This window comes from Sciurus vulgaris (genome assembly GCF_902686455.1).
Source record: "Sciurus vulgaris genome assembly, chromosome: 15".
Lineage (NCBI taxonomy): Eukaryota > Metazoa > Chordata > Mammalia > Rodentia > Sciuridae > Sciurus > Sciurus vulgaris.
The window spans coordinates 58462100-58481411 of NC_136476.1; the positions used below are offsets into that span (position 1 = coordinate 58462100).

The 19312-nt window shown below is 37.1% G+C and overlaps 1 protein-coding gene across 2 annotated transcripts in view; it reads left to right on the forward strand.

Moving 5' to 3' along the window:
* TMEFF1 (transmembrane protein with EGF like and two follistatin like domains 1) overlaps positions 1 to 19312 on the forward strand; it is an 87588-nt gene that overhangs the window by 36936 nt on the left and 31340 nt on the right. For both annotated transcript variants that reach the window (XM_079112254.1, XM_079112255.1), the window contains exons 4-5: positions 2218 to 2244; positions 5137 to 5233. In XM_079112254.1, coding sequence (XP_078968380.1) covers positions 2218 to 2244; positions 5137 to 5233 — 124 coding nt within the window. The remainder of the gene's footprint in view (positions 1 to 2217; positions 2245 to 5136; positions 5234 to 19312) is intronic.

Here is a 19312-nt window from a genome sequence, read left to right on the forward strand (position 1 = left end):
ATTATGTGTTTGGTCTCACCTTGAGTCCTGATGTTGCCAATGTCTACAAGAGACATAGATTGCCTTCCAGAAGCCAGGGGTAAAGGCCAGACCTCTTTGGGCAAGGCCACATTTTTCACTACACCAAATAATTAGGTGCTTAGAGAAATTATTATGTTCTTAGACTAGGAGACTACTATTTGGCATAGTTTTTATATACTTCTCTAACTATGTTGTTTTTTTCACAGATGTAAGCTAGAAACTTAAGGAGGCTTATGGAGTTCTTTCTAATCCAAATTAGTTGTGCATGATTTATGAGGAGCATGTGTGTAAGACACCAAGTGCTTTGATGGGTAGTGAATGTTAAATATTAGGAGCCACAGTGATAGATTGGGTAGAGGATTGAACTAAAGTAAAAGAACTGGCTTTAAAGTTACCCCAACTTTTTATTTTTCATATAATCTTAGCTTCTCTGAGCCCCAATTTCTTAAATTGTTAAATAGGTATCATCTCCTGGGGCTGTTAAGTAAAGATTGAGTGAGCTCACTATAAGGTGCTGTATTGATTTTGTTATTTGCTGAGTGAGCCAGTGTTTTATCATTTGGTCTTTAACAGGTCCTGTTCCATGAGTTTGAAATATCATTCTCCTTTACTTACTTGAAAATTCCTTTCTTATGCTTTAAGATTGGGTTGAAGCCTTTTCTCTGAAATCTTTCTTCTGTGACATCTCTGGGCTATTTACACTTTATGTGTATCTATGTATATAACATACTGTATTTCATTTATCTGACATATCTGCTTCCAGCCAGATCAGTGATTACTCAACCTGAGGACACTATTGTCCTGCCTTGGAAGATATAACATAATCTCGGGGTTAGGATGAGTGATGTGGGTTAGGGAACGTGTGTGTACTATCTACGAATGTAATCTAGACAAATTCCACTTCATCATGAGTAGTCAGATATTTTTATATTTATTAAAATTAGACATGCATTGAAAAAGAGGTTGGGAGTAAGTATCTCATGCACTGGGATTGTGTCTTATTTATCATTTTATTCCTAGCATGTGTCAAGGAGCCTGGGACTGAATATGCACCAGTTGAGGGATATGGAATAGCAGGAAGAAGGAAGTGTTTTCCTTAGAAAATTTGATCTGAACAATGTTAAAATGAATCCCCTTCCTTGTTTTCTTTTTTTCTGTTGCTTTCCTCTCTCTTTTCCGCCTCACTTACAGAAAATGTCATTTTATGGTTGATTAATCAAAATTGAACACAACCGAAGACATTTCCTTAAAAGCCCATGAAGATTTTGTAATCAGTACTGTATACAATCTGTTTTTCTGATTCCTCCTATTTTGTATCTGGGAATTTGATTGTTGTCTGAAGGAGATTGAAGGGAAGGGAGCTGGGTGTTGTCTTCTACTCCAGAGAACTGTTTGAAGAATGGATTCTCTCGGATCAGAATATTCTCTCTTGGGAAGTGCTGTGTTAAGTTCTTCACTTATATTCTCTGCTTCTTTTTTTTTTTTTAAAAAAAAACAACTCCATGCTGATTATACTGCAGTGTTACCCACTTTTTAACATGATTTTTTAGTATGTTGGTTTTTTTTAGCATTATAAAATACATTTGTTACACTAGTTGCATTTTAGACTGACTGCTTTCTGAGATTCCTCCTTTTTAGGAGTTCCTAGAAGTAGTAGTTAATTTCATCAGTAATATGAAAACCTCAGCCCTGAGTTGTCTTTCCTTTCAAACATTTGGGCTTTCTTCTCTTCCCCCTGCCTGTTGGTTTTTGTTCTTTATCCACAGATTTTATTAAGAAGATTTATGGAGCAAGACTCAAAGCTCTTTTCCTGCCTTTCTAATAAAGCAGCTTTTTCATTATTCCTCTCAAGTTTTAACAAAATTAAAATACTCTTTCACCTTTTAAACAAGTGAATTAAAATTAATTATTATATTTAGATATTTGTAATATTCATTGGTTTTTACTTTGTTCACGGTACCTGGATATTTTCTGAATAGGCTAAAAAGATTTATGAGATATAGATGATTATGTATCCAAGTCATATTTGAGAGTGGCATAAAGTAGATATATAAGAATAAACTGGTAGGTATCAAAAATATAAGGAAGGGACTGTTACGATCATGGGTATTACGGTTTTAGTTTTAAAGAAATTTTACTATTTGAAAGGTTGAAATTTCCAGGAAAAGTGTTTATATTTATTGTTTCTCTTTCCAGATAATGGTTCTGGATCTGGAGAAGGAGGTAAGTTTCAAGTACTTTTTAAAGGGCATTTGTTTTGTTTTACTTTCTTTTTAACAGCTTTGAGATGTAAATCAGATATCACATGGTTCACCCATTTAAAGTGTACAACTTGGTGATTTTTAGTGTACTCACAGAGTTGTACAGTGTCTCCACAATTCACTTTAGAACATTTCATTAGCTGGAAAGAAACCACTTGCTCCGCAGCCATCAGCCCTAACTTCTCCATTGCCTTTGGCCCCAGGCATTCCCTAGTTCATGCATTTTCCACTGAAGGTGTTGTCAGACTAAGGGAGAAATGAGGTAGCCCTTGTTAAATTGAGGCTGCATAAAATCACTTCCTCTTAAGATGATCCACACAAATCAGTTTAGCTTGTGTCAGAGTATTTGGATTCTCTTCTACTCCTTGCTTCCAAAATTTTGATCATAAGTAATTTTTTCTTCCTTTCTTTCTTTTTTTTTGGCACCAGGGATTGAACCCAGAAGTGCTTAACCATTAAGCCACATCCTCAGCCCTTGTTTTGATTGGAGTTGGTTTACCAGGGATTAAACTCAGGGGCACTCGACCACTGAGCTACTTCCCCAGCTCTATTTTGTATTTTGTTTGGAGACAGGGTCTCACTGAGTTGCTTAGCACCTCACTTTTGCTGAGACTGGCTTTGAACTTGCCATCCTTCTGCCCCAGCCTCCCGAGCTGCTGGGATCACAGGTGTGCACCACCACAGGTGTGCACCACCACACACCCACTTGACTGTAAGGAATTTTTAAGGTACAGGGTTATAAAACTCCAGAGTGAGTTTTGTATAGAGAAGGGAAAACTTAAAGAATAGTTCCAGTGGAATTTAGGGTTTAAACCCTTAAAATTTTCCAGTGTTTTAAATTTTATTTTACAAATACATAAATTAATTACTCCTAAGTTTAACAAATTAATATTTGGCAATAGCAAATAATAGTTTAAATGATCAGAATTGAGAATGACTAAACTATTTCACAGCCTAGTGAGGCTGTAATTCTATCCTACTATATGCAAAATAATGTTTGAGGTACTATAGAACACTCTAAAAGAACACTTATGCTGGGAAAATTTGCTCCAAATGTAAGCTACAGTTATGATCTTTCAACACCACTTGAAACCCTATTCCAGGCTACACCTTACTCTGTATTTCATAAATTTCTAAAATTCAAGAGTTGGAAGGGACTTGGAAGGTTATCTAGAGAACAGAACAGTCATGAAGAAGTTCAAGGATGGCCATTTCAATCAAAAAGAAGATGATTGAAGCTGTTGAACTATGGAATTTGAGTTAAGTGGACATGTTCAAGCAGAAGCTTCATAATGTGTGAAGGGTCAGACCATGACTTCTAGATCTTAGAGCTAGAAAGGATTTTAAGAGATCTGGTCTAGTTCCTGTGGTCAGGAATTCAGTTAAGAAGTTGTCCTTCTTCCTGTGATAAAGAAGTGAGAGTTCTCAGGATTTGCTAACATGATACATTATTGGCTATCTTAAAGAGGTAAGTTGGTCCTTTTTAAAGAGGGAGTATGAATTAGAAAGATGAGTAGTTTGCTCAGATTAATATGTAACTCTTTGTGAGCTATGTGGCACTAGTATTTCTGGATTTCATGATGTTTTTGAAACCTCAGAATTACTTAGGATTATGATTTCTGAAATCTTTTTGGGAATATTTCTACTTAAAGTGTAGGCAAGCACACCAAATTGGAAGATTGGAAGTATTTATGCTTAGCATGGTAGATAGATTGTACTTTCCTTTAAAAATACCTTTCTTTCTTCCTTTCTTTTTTCTCTTTCTCTCCCAGGGCCTTGTGCATGCTAGGCAAGAATTCTGCCACTGAGCCACACTCCTAGACCTTTTAAAGTTTTATTTTGAGGCAGGGTCTCACTTAGTTGCCCAAGCTGGTCTGGAACTTGCCCATCCTCCTACCTCAGTCTCTTAAGCAGGTGGGATCACAGGCATGCACCACACTGCTTGGCTTCCTTTTAAACCTTATTTACTGATTGATACCAATTGAATTGTATTCTTTCCTGAACAAAATTGAGATAAACCTTGAGTGAACTGAAATTGTTAAATTGGCCTTAGTGCTGACTCCCTTCCCACTATGAGATTATCATGGTATGGATCCACTATGGTTGAGACCCTCACATGCAGGCTCTCCTCAAGTGTGGGATGTGAGCTGAGTTGGTTATTAGTAGTTTCCACTGTTTTTTTTTTTTTTTTTTTTTTTTTTTTGGTGTGTGTGTGTGTGTGTGCATGTGTTGGGTCAAAGGAAACCCACACACTTCTGCATCTGGTTATCTTTAGCTGTGCTAAGGGACCAATAGGCAAAGAGAAAAAGACCTTTATAAAGAGAACCCTTTCCTTTTTTAAAATTTGGATACAGATATTTGTTTTAACTCTGGAATTAGTTTTCATGTAGTTAGAAAGGCAGGTATGATACAGTGTGAGGAAAAGGGCAGAAGTTAAATTCTGTGGTCTTCAAGCATCATTTTGCTAACCAGCATTGTATAGGTTTCTTTCAATAGAAGGGTAATTACAGAACTAAAGTTATTGCCTTTCTGGGGTTTGTGTGTTGGAAATGAAACCCAGAATTACTCTTTTTTTATTCCTCTGCCTTACTCAGTGATACATGGTAATTCTTTAAAAAGCAATTTGTTACCAAATCTATTTTTCTAACAATAATACTTGGTGTTACAGAATATATTGTATTCATTATTAACATCATCTGGGGACTCTAGAATTGATAGATTTTGGAAGTGACTCTTTGCAAGAGTTTGGGCACGTTTCCCCCAGAAACAGGATAATGGCTAATGAAAACATGAAATGTATCTGGAAAGGGGATCCCAACTTCTGGTTGAAAGTTTAACTTCTCTTTTTAAACAGAAGAGGAAGGTTCAGGGGCAGAAGCTCACAGAAAACACTCCAAGTGTGGACCTTGCAAATATAAAGCTGAGTGTGATGAAGATGCAGAAAATGTTGGGTGAGTTGATTGAGGGAAAGGGATAAACTTAGAGGTTGTTCCTCAGCATGACTACATTATAGAAAGGTATCATTTACCTGGTTCTGTATACTTTGTGTGTGCTTTATATATTTGTTAAGTTTAATGCTTATGACTTTTCTCTGAAGTTGATACAGTATATAAATAAGTTTGTTCTATTTTAGAATGAAATCCATTTATAGTTTTTGGGTTTTACCTGAGACTTTTTTCATTGGTAGTTTTATACCAGCTGCTCATTTTGTTAACCAAAATTGCTATTTTGAATTATTGTGTTATACTTTCAATTAGTATCTATAATAAAAGAAAAACTTCTCTTTTTCTTCCCTTTTGGTTTTTACACAGAAACCTTTTCATACATTTCATTGTATTAAGACAAAAATTATTTCTAGAAATCCCAGCTGACATTTTTGTTTTTCTCATGTTCAGCCTTCACTGAGTCTGAAGCAAAATGGCTAAAGCATTGGCCAGTTTCCCCTTACTCTCTCTCTATGACAGTGGTTCTCTGGTAGAGGAGTAATAATGTAGATGTTTATCGACAGTCATGTTTGGTTTTTCCTTGCATCAGTATCCTGTTCACTTGTTTCCAGTTTCATCCTTCTTTCATTTTCCTGCAGTGCTTGCTTTTTGCTTATTTGATTTTAAAAACTTTAATGTTGACTTTAGGACCTGATAGTGCAAATGGATCTTCTTTACTTTGTCTGTGTTCCCTTAGTGCATATTTCAAAATGCTTATTTTGCAGAGATTTGTACTTTCTTTTCCTTACTTTTACATATTTTTGGTGTGTATTTTCCAGTCCCATCTTTATTCAGCCCTTGAGTGCCTTTTACAAACAGTAACAATTAGATATAATTAGCATTAATGCCCAAAGTGAATATTACAAATCAAGATCATTCCATTTTCAGTATTTATGGTACAATATCAGCTCTTTGGATGACATTTGGTAAAATTAAATGCCTGATAGTTGACTTGGTGCATAGTTCAAAGTAGGTGAAACTTGGCAAAAGATAAGTTCAGTAAAAAGTGAATTTATCAGAACCTGACTTTACTCCTTTTGTCCTTGGTCACTTGGACTGACCTATGTCTGTCCAGTTTAACCAGAGTGATTTGATTTTGGAGAACATATTTTTCAAAGCAGATACTAGCCTGTAGGATGAGAGAGATGATGTACAATATGGACTTTCAGAAAAAAAGAAAAGATAAAAGATATCTTCCTCTTGATTTATACTCATAATATGGCATGATGAAATGTGTGTATGTGTGTGTTTGTGTGTATGTTTGAACATATGTAATTCTTTTCCATATTTTTTTCTTAAGCTACGTGGCTGTCAGTGATTGATTGGCTGGTTCTGTTGGTCTGTTTTTATTCCTTTGACAGTACCTCTATTCAGCCTTATTTTATGTATTTCTCTGCTGTCGTTTTTCATTCCTAAATAGAAGGAGCTAGAGGTCTTTTGCTTAGAAGTGAAGCAGATTCCATGTAGTTGCAAAGGTAGCCCCAAATATGATATCTATTTGATAAAACATACATCTTTATGTGAATAAATGCCACATAAAATGTATCCTATTTTCAATCAGAGCAACTGTTTATGTACTAATATTGTGTGTATCTGTGAATCTTAGAATTTGAGCCCCCATTCTTTACATGAAGGACCTAAGCATAAGGAAGTGGGCATAGAACAGGAAGGGCTTACTGATAGTAAGGAACATATAGATCCTACTAGCAAGGCAGGAGCACAGCCAAGACCACACAATAGTCGACAAACGTTGAGGAAGTAATTGATGCCTTTATCTAGAAAATAAGGGATAAAGCTAAAATGGATGAAGCTAAATCCGACCATAGAAAAATACACAAGAAAATTTTAAGAACATTGAATCTTTAAGTCTGTAGAGCATTTACTACTGATTGCAGTTGATTTAACAATGTAAATGTATCTCAACAGTTAGTATCATTATTTTTTAACTCTTAAGTGAGCCATGGTACTGAGACAGCTATTTGGAGGTCATATAACTTCCTCAAGATGCTTTCATTGTGCTTTCATGGTTGGCACCAGATGAATAGTAACATCGTCACCTAAGGATAACTTTTACCTGGCCCGCGGGGCTTTTTAGGTGTGCAGAAACCCGATATTAGCCATTAAGACTCAAATATTCATATGTAAACCTATTACTAATTAAGATGTTATTCTCTTATTTAAAGGTAAACTTTTTGTTATTAAAAACAAAAGTTTTTAATTCTAAACTAAGCACTCATGTCATGACTTAATATTGTAAACTCCATTAGAGTCAGTATTAAGGTTGGGTAGGAACTTTTAGTCTAATCTTATTTTACAGATGAGGAAATGGAACTAATGAGCCAGGGTTTTGATGGGGTGGATTCTCCTGCCTTTAACAAACTTAGGACAGTGTTTTTCTGATTTTATTTGCATAAGTTGCCTTTTTCATATTGAGAGAAATGCTATCTTTCTTTTACCTGATAACATTTTGAGGGGCTCGTTTTGTTTGTTTTGGCTTAAAACAACATGAATTATTGCTTTATAGCTCTGTAGAATAGAAGTCTGACACAGGTTCATCTTTGAGCTGGCATTGAAGTGTCAGTAGAACTGCATTCTTTTTTCAGGCTATCAGGGATAATTTGTTCCCTTAATCTTTGCAGCGTCTAGAAGCAGCCCTCATGTTTTGTCTTGTGGTCCCTTCTATCTTCAAAGCCAGCAGTATTAGATTCAGTCCTTCTCACACTGCATCACACTCTTGACTTTTGTCTCGCTCTTCCACTTTCCCCCCAATTATTGATCTCTTTTTTTAAAAAAATACTACTCACTTTAAATTAATGCATAATAATCGTGCATATTTATGGGATGTGATGTGATACTTTAGTAAATGTATGCAGTATGTATTGATCAAATCAGGATAATTAGCATTCCCATCTCCTTAGCATTTTTTATATTCAGACCCTTGAGCTCCTCTCTTAATTCTTTGTGACATGTATAATAGATTATTAAGCACTTTAGTCACTCTGCTGGGCTGTAGAACACGAGCACAGGGAATGGGGGCTGGAGCGAGGGTGAATAACAGGTACCAGAATGCCTGCAGACTTTAAAAACAACACTGCCCTCCTCTCCATCTTGGTCCTGGTTCTGGCTGTGATATCTTTAACTCCGTGTCTCTGGTCACTCACAGTGCTAGATTTTCATAGTCTTCAGCTGCCATATAGAGTCCAAGTGACTATTGATTTTTCTTACGAGTAACTTTCAGACTCTGACTACATCTTATGTAAAAAAGCATTGGGGCTGGGAAGATAGCTCAGTTGGTAGAGTGCTTGCCTTGTGAGCACAAGGCCCTGGGTTCAATCCCCAGCACTGCAAGAAAAAAAAAAAAAAAAAGCATTGACCTTCTTTCCCAGCATTTTTGTACAAATACACATGGTACTAATACATATTAAGTACAACAAAGTTCTGTGGATTGATATCTTTATTAAATACAATGCACTTGAATATTTCCTTTCCTATTTTCTTAAAAAGTGCTTGTAGAAGTTGGGCTCTGTGGTGTACACCTGTAATCTCAGCTACTTCGGAGGCCAACGTAGGAGAATTGAGGTTTGAGGCCAGCCTGGACAACTTATCGAGATCCTGTCTCAAAATAAAACAAAATAAAAAGAACTGGGAACTTAGTGTTAGAGTACTCGGCTGGTATGTACAAGCCATGCAAGTACCATGCAAGATAAAAACGGTTGTAGTGATCCACTGAATTGAGTTCATAATCCACTAGTGATTATGGCCTGTGGTTGCTAAATAATGCTCTAGAATGTAATTATAATAGATATGTATATATACATCATGTTAGATTTTTTTCATATATATATATTCACACATACACACACACATACATACATACATACATATATATATATATATATTTTTTTTTTTTTTTTTTTTTTTTTTTTTGGTATGGGGATTCAACCAGAAGTACTTAACCACTGAGCCACATCCTTAGCCCTTTTTATTTTTTATTTTGAGACACTAAGTTACATAGGGCCTTGCTAAGTTGCTGAGGCTGGCTTTGAATTTGTGATCCTCCTGCCTCAGCTGCCCGAGCTGCTGGGATTACAGGTGTGTGCCATCATGCCTGACTAGATTTTTTCTATATGAGTATCCACTAAATTTATTTTGTCTTTTCTCATTTTAAAATATCCTTCCTATCAGAAGAAAAACTGTGTAACCCACCTAGTTTCCTGAGAGCAGCCTATACCTTTCTCTTGATTTAAAGATTTTTGTCCTGCTTAATAATTAAGTCTAACCGCGCCCCCCCCCGCCAGCATTTTGGGTACCATGTAAATTAATTTTTTGTTATTAACAGTAGTGCTTCCACATTATGTACAACCACAAGAATGGGATCCTAATTAGAATGTCATACTCCATGTATGTGTACTATTTCAAAATACCTTCTACTGTCATGTATATCTAAAAAGAACGAATAAAAAAAGAGTGCGCGATGGTTTCCATTTAGCCGTTTGAATGAAATTTGATTTAAATACATTACGTGCTTTCTTGCCTTCTTAAATATATAGCATATTTTAATATACATACATATGCATATATATAACTTTTTTGGGGGCGAGTATCAGGGATTAAACCCAGAGATGCTTTACCACGGAGCTACATCCTCCTGCCTCGGCTTTCTGAGTCACTGGATTATGGGTGTACACTTTAACTTATTCTTTTCTTTTTCTTTTTCTTTTCTTTTCTTTATTTTTTTTGGTACTGGGGGATTTAATCTAGGAATATTTACTACTGAGCCAATTCCCCAGCCCTTTTTATTTTTTGTTTTGAGACAGGTTCTTGCTAAGTTGCCAAGGTTGATCTTGAATTTGCTTAATGTTAAAATTTGTAAAGCATATGATAGTTCTCAGAGCATTTGTATTTGGTTTTTTTTTTTTTTTTTTTTTTCTTTTCTTTCCCTCCCCCTAGCTCTTGCTGAGAGGTCTGTCTGGTACATAGGCAAAGAAGTATTATCTTGATTTTATAGGTGAAGATGAGCTCAGGAGAGCCAGAATGCCTTGCTATTAAACAGGAGGACTGGAGCATGCATTGTTTTAAATATACATGTGTAATATGGTGATGTTCTCAGAGGTCCCTGGTGTGGTTGTTTCATCACTATACTGAAGGCTCCATTCTGCTTTGTGTTTTGAATTCTCACATCTGTTTTTTAAAATGAATTTTGTTTTGCTCCTGTGTCAGGTTTGTAGTTGCTGCTTCTGAGTATCGACAGTGTGCTTTCTCAGTGAACCTGATTCTAGATGCCCCCAACTTTTTGTTTGCTTCTCTGCCTCCTGGAATAGGAAACTGTAGACTTGTAACAACTACATCTAATGTAGGAATAAGTTATAAGTGTAAAATGAGAGCATATGGTTTCTTAGGAGTCAGTTGTATGACTGGGGATTGAACCTAGAGGTGCTCAACCACTGAACCACATCCTGAGCCCTTTTTATTTTTTATTTGGAGACAGAGTCTTGCTAAGTTGCTGAGGCTGGCTTTGAACTTAGGATCCTCCTGTTTCAGCCTCCTGAGCTGCTGGGCTTACAGGCTTGTGTCACCACAACTGGCTAAGTGCTTGGACTTTGTGGCACATACTTTATCACTTTTGTCTGTTGGTGATTATTTTCATTCACTTATAATTTAAATTATTTTTGTTTCTGAGAGGTTTCTCCTGGTCCTTCCTAAAGCACACTGTGTTTCTCCAGTAGTGGTGTGGAATTTGTATGGGCTTAGAACATCTATATTCATGACTGCTTACCTTTCAGATTTATACCTAGAGGTAAATAGATAGTGTTCCAAGAAATGTAACTCTTGTATAGAAGAGTTTCAGTATTCCACTGTGACCATTATGAAGTACAGTGAACAGACTTTCTGCTTTGTCTTAAAACCCCCTTAAAAACCTCCCTAACAGCACATTATATTTCTTAAACCATATGTTCTTAGTTCCGTACCCCACTTTTTCTAAACAGTATTTCTAATCTGTCCAAGGCTGAAGTTATTGCTGCAAGATTATGTGGGACCACATAATCATAGAACTCCTTCACATCAGTATCTTTTATATACCTGACCTAAATCCCTGCCCAGCAATGGTTTGAGGAATCTGTAGAACCATCGGGCATAATGGCAGTACAGGTGAGTTATAAAAATCCTCCAATTATTCCTTTTGAACTTTGTGGTGCACTTTATGGAAATGGGCTCTGCTCTTCTGCCTCTTTGATGTAATCTCCTCTTTGGAGCTGCTGTTTCCTTTTTTGCCCTGAGCGATATAAATATCTGAGTTGTTCAGAGAATCTTATAGGTGTGCAGTGTGTCAGACAACATTGATAAGCAGCTTAATCCACCTGCTGGGCATCTTTGTCATTTGTGGTACCATTTTCTGTTTTGACAGATTCCTGGACAGTATTACAGTCTGATGAATCTCTCCCTCAAAGAGGCAACAAAATCTTTTCCCTTGTTAAAACGAGTAATGCAACACATTTGTGTCCTCCAAAATGTCCTCCTTTTTGGAAACTTCATATACTAAAAAAAAAAAAAAAAAGAACCAAAGAAGTACTTTCTCTATCATTTTCTACTCTTTTTGCTGTATTTCTTTCTAGTCAGAGGTGACAGTAATTGTTATTTAGTATTGCCTTATTCTGGATATATGAAATAGTAAACTTTTAAAATTATTTAGGTTCACTAAATTCTTTCTGTGGTCCCTTAGATTATGATGGAAAAATAATATTGTATTATTCTTAGAACAGAAAATAAACACTATTGCACATTATTTTATCCAAAGTATAATCTGGATGTTTGTTAGTAATGACAGGTTCCTTTGTCCAGTTTGAAGTTCTTTAGTTCATGACAGTTGCCAATAAAGATTTCTTTTTTTCTTCTTCTCATTCTTTTTGTATGGGGGATTGACTGAACCCAGGGCACTTTACCACTGAGCTACAGCCCCAGTCAACTTTTTAATTTTGAGACAGGGTATCACTAAGTTGCACAGGCTGACCTTGAACTTGTGATCCTCACCTCAGCCTCCTGAGTCTGGGATTTACAGGTGTGGGCCACACCCTGCTCAGTAAAGATTTCTTTTGAGGAGATTTGCATTTTTAGAATATAAAACTCCATTCCTCCACTACCTCCTGCAGTTTTCTTAATGCACTGTTAACTATTTGGCCACTTTGCTCTGGACACTTCCTTTGCCTGGAGTCTCATCCCTTTTTATTTGCTTGTGCAGTTCCTCTTCCTTCTAGACTTAGATGAAGTATGACTTACATCTAAGAGGAGGAAGCCTACCTTGCTCTCTTCCGTGGTCATCAGGACCACAGAAGAGACTGCATTCTGTATTCTTCCTTGGTCTTGATAAACAACCTCTGCCTGGCATTTATTATACTGCTGGCCTTACTAGCATACTGGCTCCCTGAGGGCAGGCACTTTTTCTTGCTTCTTTCTGTATTGGGTGAACTTACTATAAGGTGGGTAGCTTAGGGGTAGGCTCCCTTATAAGTTGTTAAATTAGTGACAGTCAACAATTGGGTTTTATTCATTTAGAACTGCTCAGTATAATTTAATATTGGTGAAAAAGACTAGTATTATATTGAATTTGTTCCAGGCTTCATTAAATGTTTGTTACATCTAAATAGTTCCACATGAATTAGCTTAGGCTAATGTTTTCCTAACTTCTAAATAAACTGTATTAGAAAAAAAAGTGGCACCTTCTATGTAGAAAGAGAAGAAAGGAAGGGAGGAGAAAGTATGTATGTTTTTCAGTAATCATAATACCTTTCAGATGTGCACAGTATCTGATATATTTCAAATGGCATTTTATATTTGATTCTGTCAGTAGTGTTATGAGGTATTATCCCTGTTTTAAAGAATTGGAAGTATGATTTGTCAAAACCATAAAGCTCAATAATAGAAGTAATTTTATTTATTCATTTGTTTACTTACGTATGTATGCATTTTTGCCTTTGAAATTCACAATTAGAACTTGAAAAGCTTTATTCATTTAGCTTTGTTCATTTAGTACAGTGAAAGGTCTCTTTCCCACCCTGATCCCACTTGTCTTCACTGGAGGCAGTCATCACTGTGATCTTTCTTGTTTAATCTCTTTTTAGGAGGATTTTATGCATGTGCAAGCAAACGGTACATGTATTCTTTGTTTTTCCTTTTTAGGAAGTAACCGTAGCATATTAATCTTCAGTTTTGTACTTTATTTAAATTTTTTATTATACAATGTATGTTGCTACAGAAGTGTTTAAAACATACATATGCAATTGAAGAATACCTATGTACCTAATACTGAGGGTACAAAATTGAATATTGCCATATTACCAGTATTATTGTAGAATAAGAAACATGAACAGCGTCTGGTTTAGACTCTTGCTTTTGGATTCCCAGAGTTTATAAGGTTCCCTTTTGTTGGAGTCTGAGCCACGGAGTTGAGAACATAGGCTCTTTTCATTTGAGGCATCTGACGTGATTCTGGTGTGTGGATGATGGCCCAAACACGATCACAGTGGATGGCTTTGTGTTTTCTATTTCTGGTCTCACCACAGGCTCCCTCCAGCTCTCAGGAGTGTATCAGTTAAATGTGTGTGCTGGGTTGGTGTAGGCAGCAGGACATAGAGGGGAGAGTGGGAACTTCACTACCTTTCACCAAGACAAGCCAAATGCAGATAAGAATCTGGGCCAGGCTTACCTGGACTTTCTGGCAGTGTTGTATCTTCTCCTACAGTTGTTTTTCCAATTCCCTGATACCATGCGTATGCCCAACAACTCAGTTCTTTTCTGGCACTAACTACTTGGGAGTTTGTGTTGACCCCACCTGGCTAAGAACTGGTCCCACAAGACTGCCCCCACTTTAGAACTAACCACACATGAAGTCCCAGGCTACTTCTACTTCTGTCCAGCAGAGTACAAATTTTGAAGTTTCCATGATCTGTCTTTGGGTTTCATAATTTACTAAAATGATTCATAGAACTCAGGAAAGCACTGTGTTTACTATTACTGTTTATTTGTAAAGAATACAGATGAACAGCCCTATGGAGTTTATGTAGGGTGAGGTCTGGAAGGGTACTGAGTGCAGGAGCCTCTATCCCTGTGGAGTCAGTTATGCCTCCTTCCCAGCATGTAGAAGTGGTCACCAACCTCCCCAACTTGCTTAGTGCCAAGTATTTAAACTGAGGTTGTATTACGTAGGCATGATTAACCAAATCAATAGCTGTTGGTGATTGAGCTCAATCTCCAGCCCTTTTCTCCTGCCCAGAGGTGGGAGGAGTGGAATGGGATGGGGTGGGTGGGAGGTAGAAGATCTAACCTAATTATCACAATCATTGTTTTGGGGCGACCTAACCTGCCCCCAGTGAGCCATCTTGACAGCATGTAAAAGGCTCTACAGTGGTGGAGACCCTGGGTTCCAGCACTTAAAAAAAAAAAAAAGGAAGTCTGATGAAGACTCTTCTAACACTCAGAAATTCCAAGGGGTTTTAGGAGTTCTTTGCCAGAAACTAGGAGGAAAGACTATTGTGACACAAGTATCATCCCCAGTATTCCTTAACCTCTTCCTTCCATAGGATACTACGTTTTGTTTCGTTTTGTGTCATTTTTGCTTTTAACTTGTTGTTTTTAACCTTCCATTTCATTACCTCTTCCAGTAGCTTTTTGAGAAAAGTTAATAAAATTTAAAAACTTTTGGAGACTACATGTTTGAGAGTGTTTTTGTATGTGCAGAAGTGTTTATGTTCCACTCCTAAGGCTTGATTATAACTTGGCAAGGGCATGGTTCTGGATGAGATGATTTTCTTCAGCACTGAGAAAGCATTTGTTTTCCTTTAGCTTCTATTGTTGCAGTTGGAGTCTGAAGCCATTATGATTTCTGACCCTTTGTGTGTGATTTTTTTTTTTTTTCCCTCTCCGTTCTCCTGAAATATGGAGATTCTTTTGGTCCTCAGTGTAATAAAATGTCACAGTGTTATGCCCTTCCCTAGGTCCTTAATTGACTTCTGTTTTGAGAAATTTTCTTTCATTAGTTTTTTTCTTTTTTCTTTTTCCTTCTTTCTTTCTTTCGTTCTTTTTGTTGTTGTTTTTGTTGTTTCTCAGTACTGGGATTGAACCCAGGGCTGTGCACTTGCTAGGCAAGTGCTTCACTACTGAGTTACATCCGTGGTAGGCATTAGTTCTTTGATGATTTTGTTTCTTCTCTTTTCTATTCCCGTATTCCTCTTCTTGGGATGTTGGACATCCTGGAGTGATAGCTTCTAACTTGCTTATCTTTTTTTTTTCTAATTCCTATTTTACAAAATTTTTATACTATTTGAAAGATAGTTCTCAACTTTATTTTCCATTCCTTTTAGAGTTTTTAATTTCTGTTGTAATTTTTAATTTCTAAGAGCTCATTTCTATTCTGAGTGCTCATTTTTTATAGTATCCTATTTTTGTACCTTATTATTTTTCTATTGTAATGACTTTTTCTTCCCCTACTTGTTAGAACTCGTGGGTTTCTTTTATTTGCTTTTATTTAGTGTTATAATTTGTAACTTTTATTTTTTAATGTTATATGACTTTTTAAAATGAGTTAGGGAGTATTCTTTGTATCTCTGATGATTTTGTGTAAGGATAGAAAAAATTTATCTACATATTGAATGACTGAAATGAGTGTGTTCATGAATTGTTTTTATTTGTTTGTTTTTCATGAATTGTTTTTTAAAAAACTGAGTCTCATGCTATCTTTAAGGCGTTGTGGAGCTGGGACCATTTGAAAAACTGGGGCACTCCAAAGACCCCTCTTTAAACCCCGATTCTTGCGATCAAGTCAGAAAGATTTCAGACATATAGGAATGAGTTTATTGAAGGGATAGGGAAAAGGAAAAGGGGACACTTTAAAGGGAGAGGTTAGGTCCTCTCACAGAGGAGAGGGATAACATGCCTCTTTTGCATTCCAGTTTTATTGCGGATCCCGGAGAAGTTCCCAGAGAGTCTCACTCAGGTTCACCTCTTGACTTTTGACTGACAGGAGGGTGACATTGGACTTTCAAGTCCCCACTGTCATGACGACTCAAGGTCACCTTGGCCCTGGCTGATTGGTTTTTAATTGGATTCTTAACCATATATTTGTACAGATTTTATGGTTAGGAGGAACTATCCTTATATCCCAGAGTTTCAGGATCTGGTCACAGAAGTCTCCTCCCTTGGGGTAATTTGGGATCCAACATTATCTTGGGCCCACATTTCTCCTGCAGTGAACAGGTAGTTTCCCAAGGAATGTGACACATCCTGTCCACTTAGGTGGGGCAGTGCTGCAGGTAAATTGCTTCTTGGAAAAGAAAGCATGTGGGAGTCAGTACAGTAGGCACATTTATAGAATTATTTCCTTAACCTCATGTTCCCACCATCTGCACCTGTCTGTTGCCTAACAAAGGGACCTTTTTAAACAATTAGTTTAAGGACTGTATGTAGTACCATTCAACTTCATTTCTTCTTTTTTGGTACTGGGGATTGAATCTAGGAGGCGCTTAGTTGCTGAGCCATTTCCCCTGCCCCCCCCCCCCCCTTTTTTTTTAAATTTTTTTATTTTGAGACAAAGTTTCACTGAGTTGCTTAGGACCCAAAGCCAGCTGAGGCTGGCTTTGGAACTTGTGCTTCTCCTGTGTCAGCCTCCTGAGCCGTGCTGGGATTACAGGCATGTGCTGGTGCTCTATTTCTTCTTTTGGTCAAACTTGATAGTTCATGCATTTTTAAAGTTACTCATTTCACATAGTTTTTCAAACATAGTAGAATAAAGTTGATTTTTTGTAATCTTTTATTATCTTTTGAATTAGAATCTTTATTGAATTTTTTTTTGGTACTGGGGATTGAACTCAGGGGTACTGAACCACTGAGCTACATCCCCAGCCCTTTTTATATTTTATTTAGAGACAGGGCCTCACTAAATTGCTTAGAGCCTTGATAAATTGCTCAGGCTGGCTTTGAACTCCTACCTCAGCCTCCTGAGCTGCTGGGATTATAGGTGTGCACACTGTGCCCAGCTGAATTTTTAATCTTTTTCATTCCAATCTTGTTTTCTTTCTCTTCCTTTTTTTTTTTTTCTGTTCAGCCTGCTCTGTCGATTTGAGTCTTTTTTCAATAGACTTTAATGATATTTTCTGTTATAGCTGTTTTTATTTCTGCTGATATATTTTTTCCCTTCTGTTTTCATTGGATTTTTTCCATTGTTCTTTTTCTAACAGTGATTTACTTTTCAGCTGTTCTTAAGATTTGAGAGAAGACACAGGTGAGGGATTGAATCAGGTGGACAGCTGGGGCAAGTATGGGAAGAGGGGAAGAACCCCTGAGGTGAGTGCACCTGGTGAGTTGGAGAGAAAAGGGAAGTCAGATTAGTGGAAGGATTTTTCTTAATATAAACCATTTGATGTGTAGTCACAGCTGTAAAATAGAGAAAATACTGTCCCAGCCAGTCATTGGTTTTTTGATCTTGGGCTTTTAAACTTTTTCATGTTCAGTTTCCCTACTGATAATTTGTAGTTGTCAGAATTAAATGAGGCAAATGTGACTATACCCACACAGTAGGCGCAGGGTAAATGGTTGTGCAATGTTTTGAATCTGGTGTGTTTACTAAAGAGGCATTTCTTTTCACTTGAGAGCACCCTTCTGTGTTTTGGGCATCCTGCCCTTGTGCTGCTGGTTCTAGTCTGCAGACACCTGTAATCACTGTAATCAGTAGTATCTGGGCCTCTGCAGAATAGTGTTTCCCTCCTTGCTCATTGTGTCCCTGAGTGGACTTCACTTAAGAGGCTCAGTTAATTTCCTCGGGTGCCATAGGAAGCAGTGGTGTCGTGGTTCACATAGTTCTTAGAGTGAGACGCAGGGGTACCATCCCACCCAGGAGCAGTCTTTCTCACACTCTTATTCAAGGCATTTCCTTGTGGAGCTCAGAGCCGCTTTTTAATGCTAGTGCTTATTGTTTCTCCTTACCAGAGTGACACAGTGTCTTCTCTTTGTACTGAGCCCTTTCTTGGTCCTGAAACCATTCTGCACATTCTTTCATTAACTGCCATTTCTATTGGATTGCCATCCCACTTTTGTCCACTACTTACTCTTAAGTCAGACATGGGCAAATGTTTTATAGGGTCAGATGGCACAGCACTTAGCCTTGCATCCCATATGTAGTCTCTTTTAAATCCACCCTTTTAAAAACGTGAAGTCCATTTTTAGCTTATAGGTGTATGAAACTAGGCCTTGATCTGCTGTGACCACTGCTGAAGTTTGCCATACTGATGCCTTTATTCTGGGTTGAGCTTTATTCTTTCTCCCCTGTTTCTTCTTTGAAACTCCTTTTGTTTTCTCCATCTTCTTCACCTTTTGGTTTTCTCTCCATGTTCTCCATTGATTTTGGTTTTATGTCCATGTCCTCCACTGATTTTCTACAAAAAAAGAAGTTTGTTTTGCTTAGTGAAACCTTTGATTTTTATCCCCTTCCCTTAATTACTTGATTATGTCATTTAAAAATTTCCCTTTCCTTGAGACATGTTGGAAGTAAAGAAGAACTTTCCTTTTCTACATCATTCCTTTGATTACTTTTCTCTCAAGAATTTACCAGAAAAATTGGTTTAACTTTACTCGATTGCTTTTTGCAGTTAGTTTTGACCGTTCCTTTGCTTAATCTCCTCTCTTCTGCCCTCTCATTTTACACATTTCACAGCAGTCTGCTCACAGCCACTGGAATAACCATTCTCATATGTTGTTGTTGGTATTAATCTTTTTTTTTTTTGTTAGGGGTAACAGGGATTGAACTCAGGGGCACTTGACCACTAAGCCACATCTCCAGGCCTATTTTGTATTTTATTTAAAGACAGGGTCTTACTGAGTTGCTTAGTGCCTCCCTTTTGCCAAGGCTGGCTTTGAACTCATGATCCTTCTGCCTCAACCTCCCAAGCTGCTGGGATTACAGGCGTGCATCACTGTGCTCTACAATATTAATCTTTAATGCACAAACATTTTTAGACTTGATGTTCAGTACAACAATTTGGGAAATTTGGGAGGTAATTA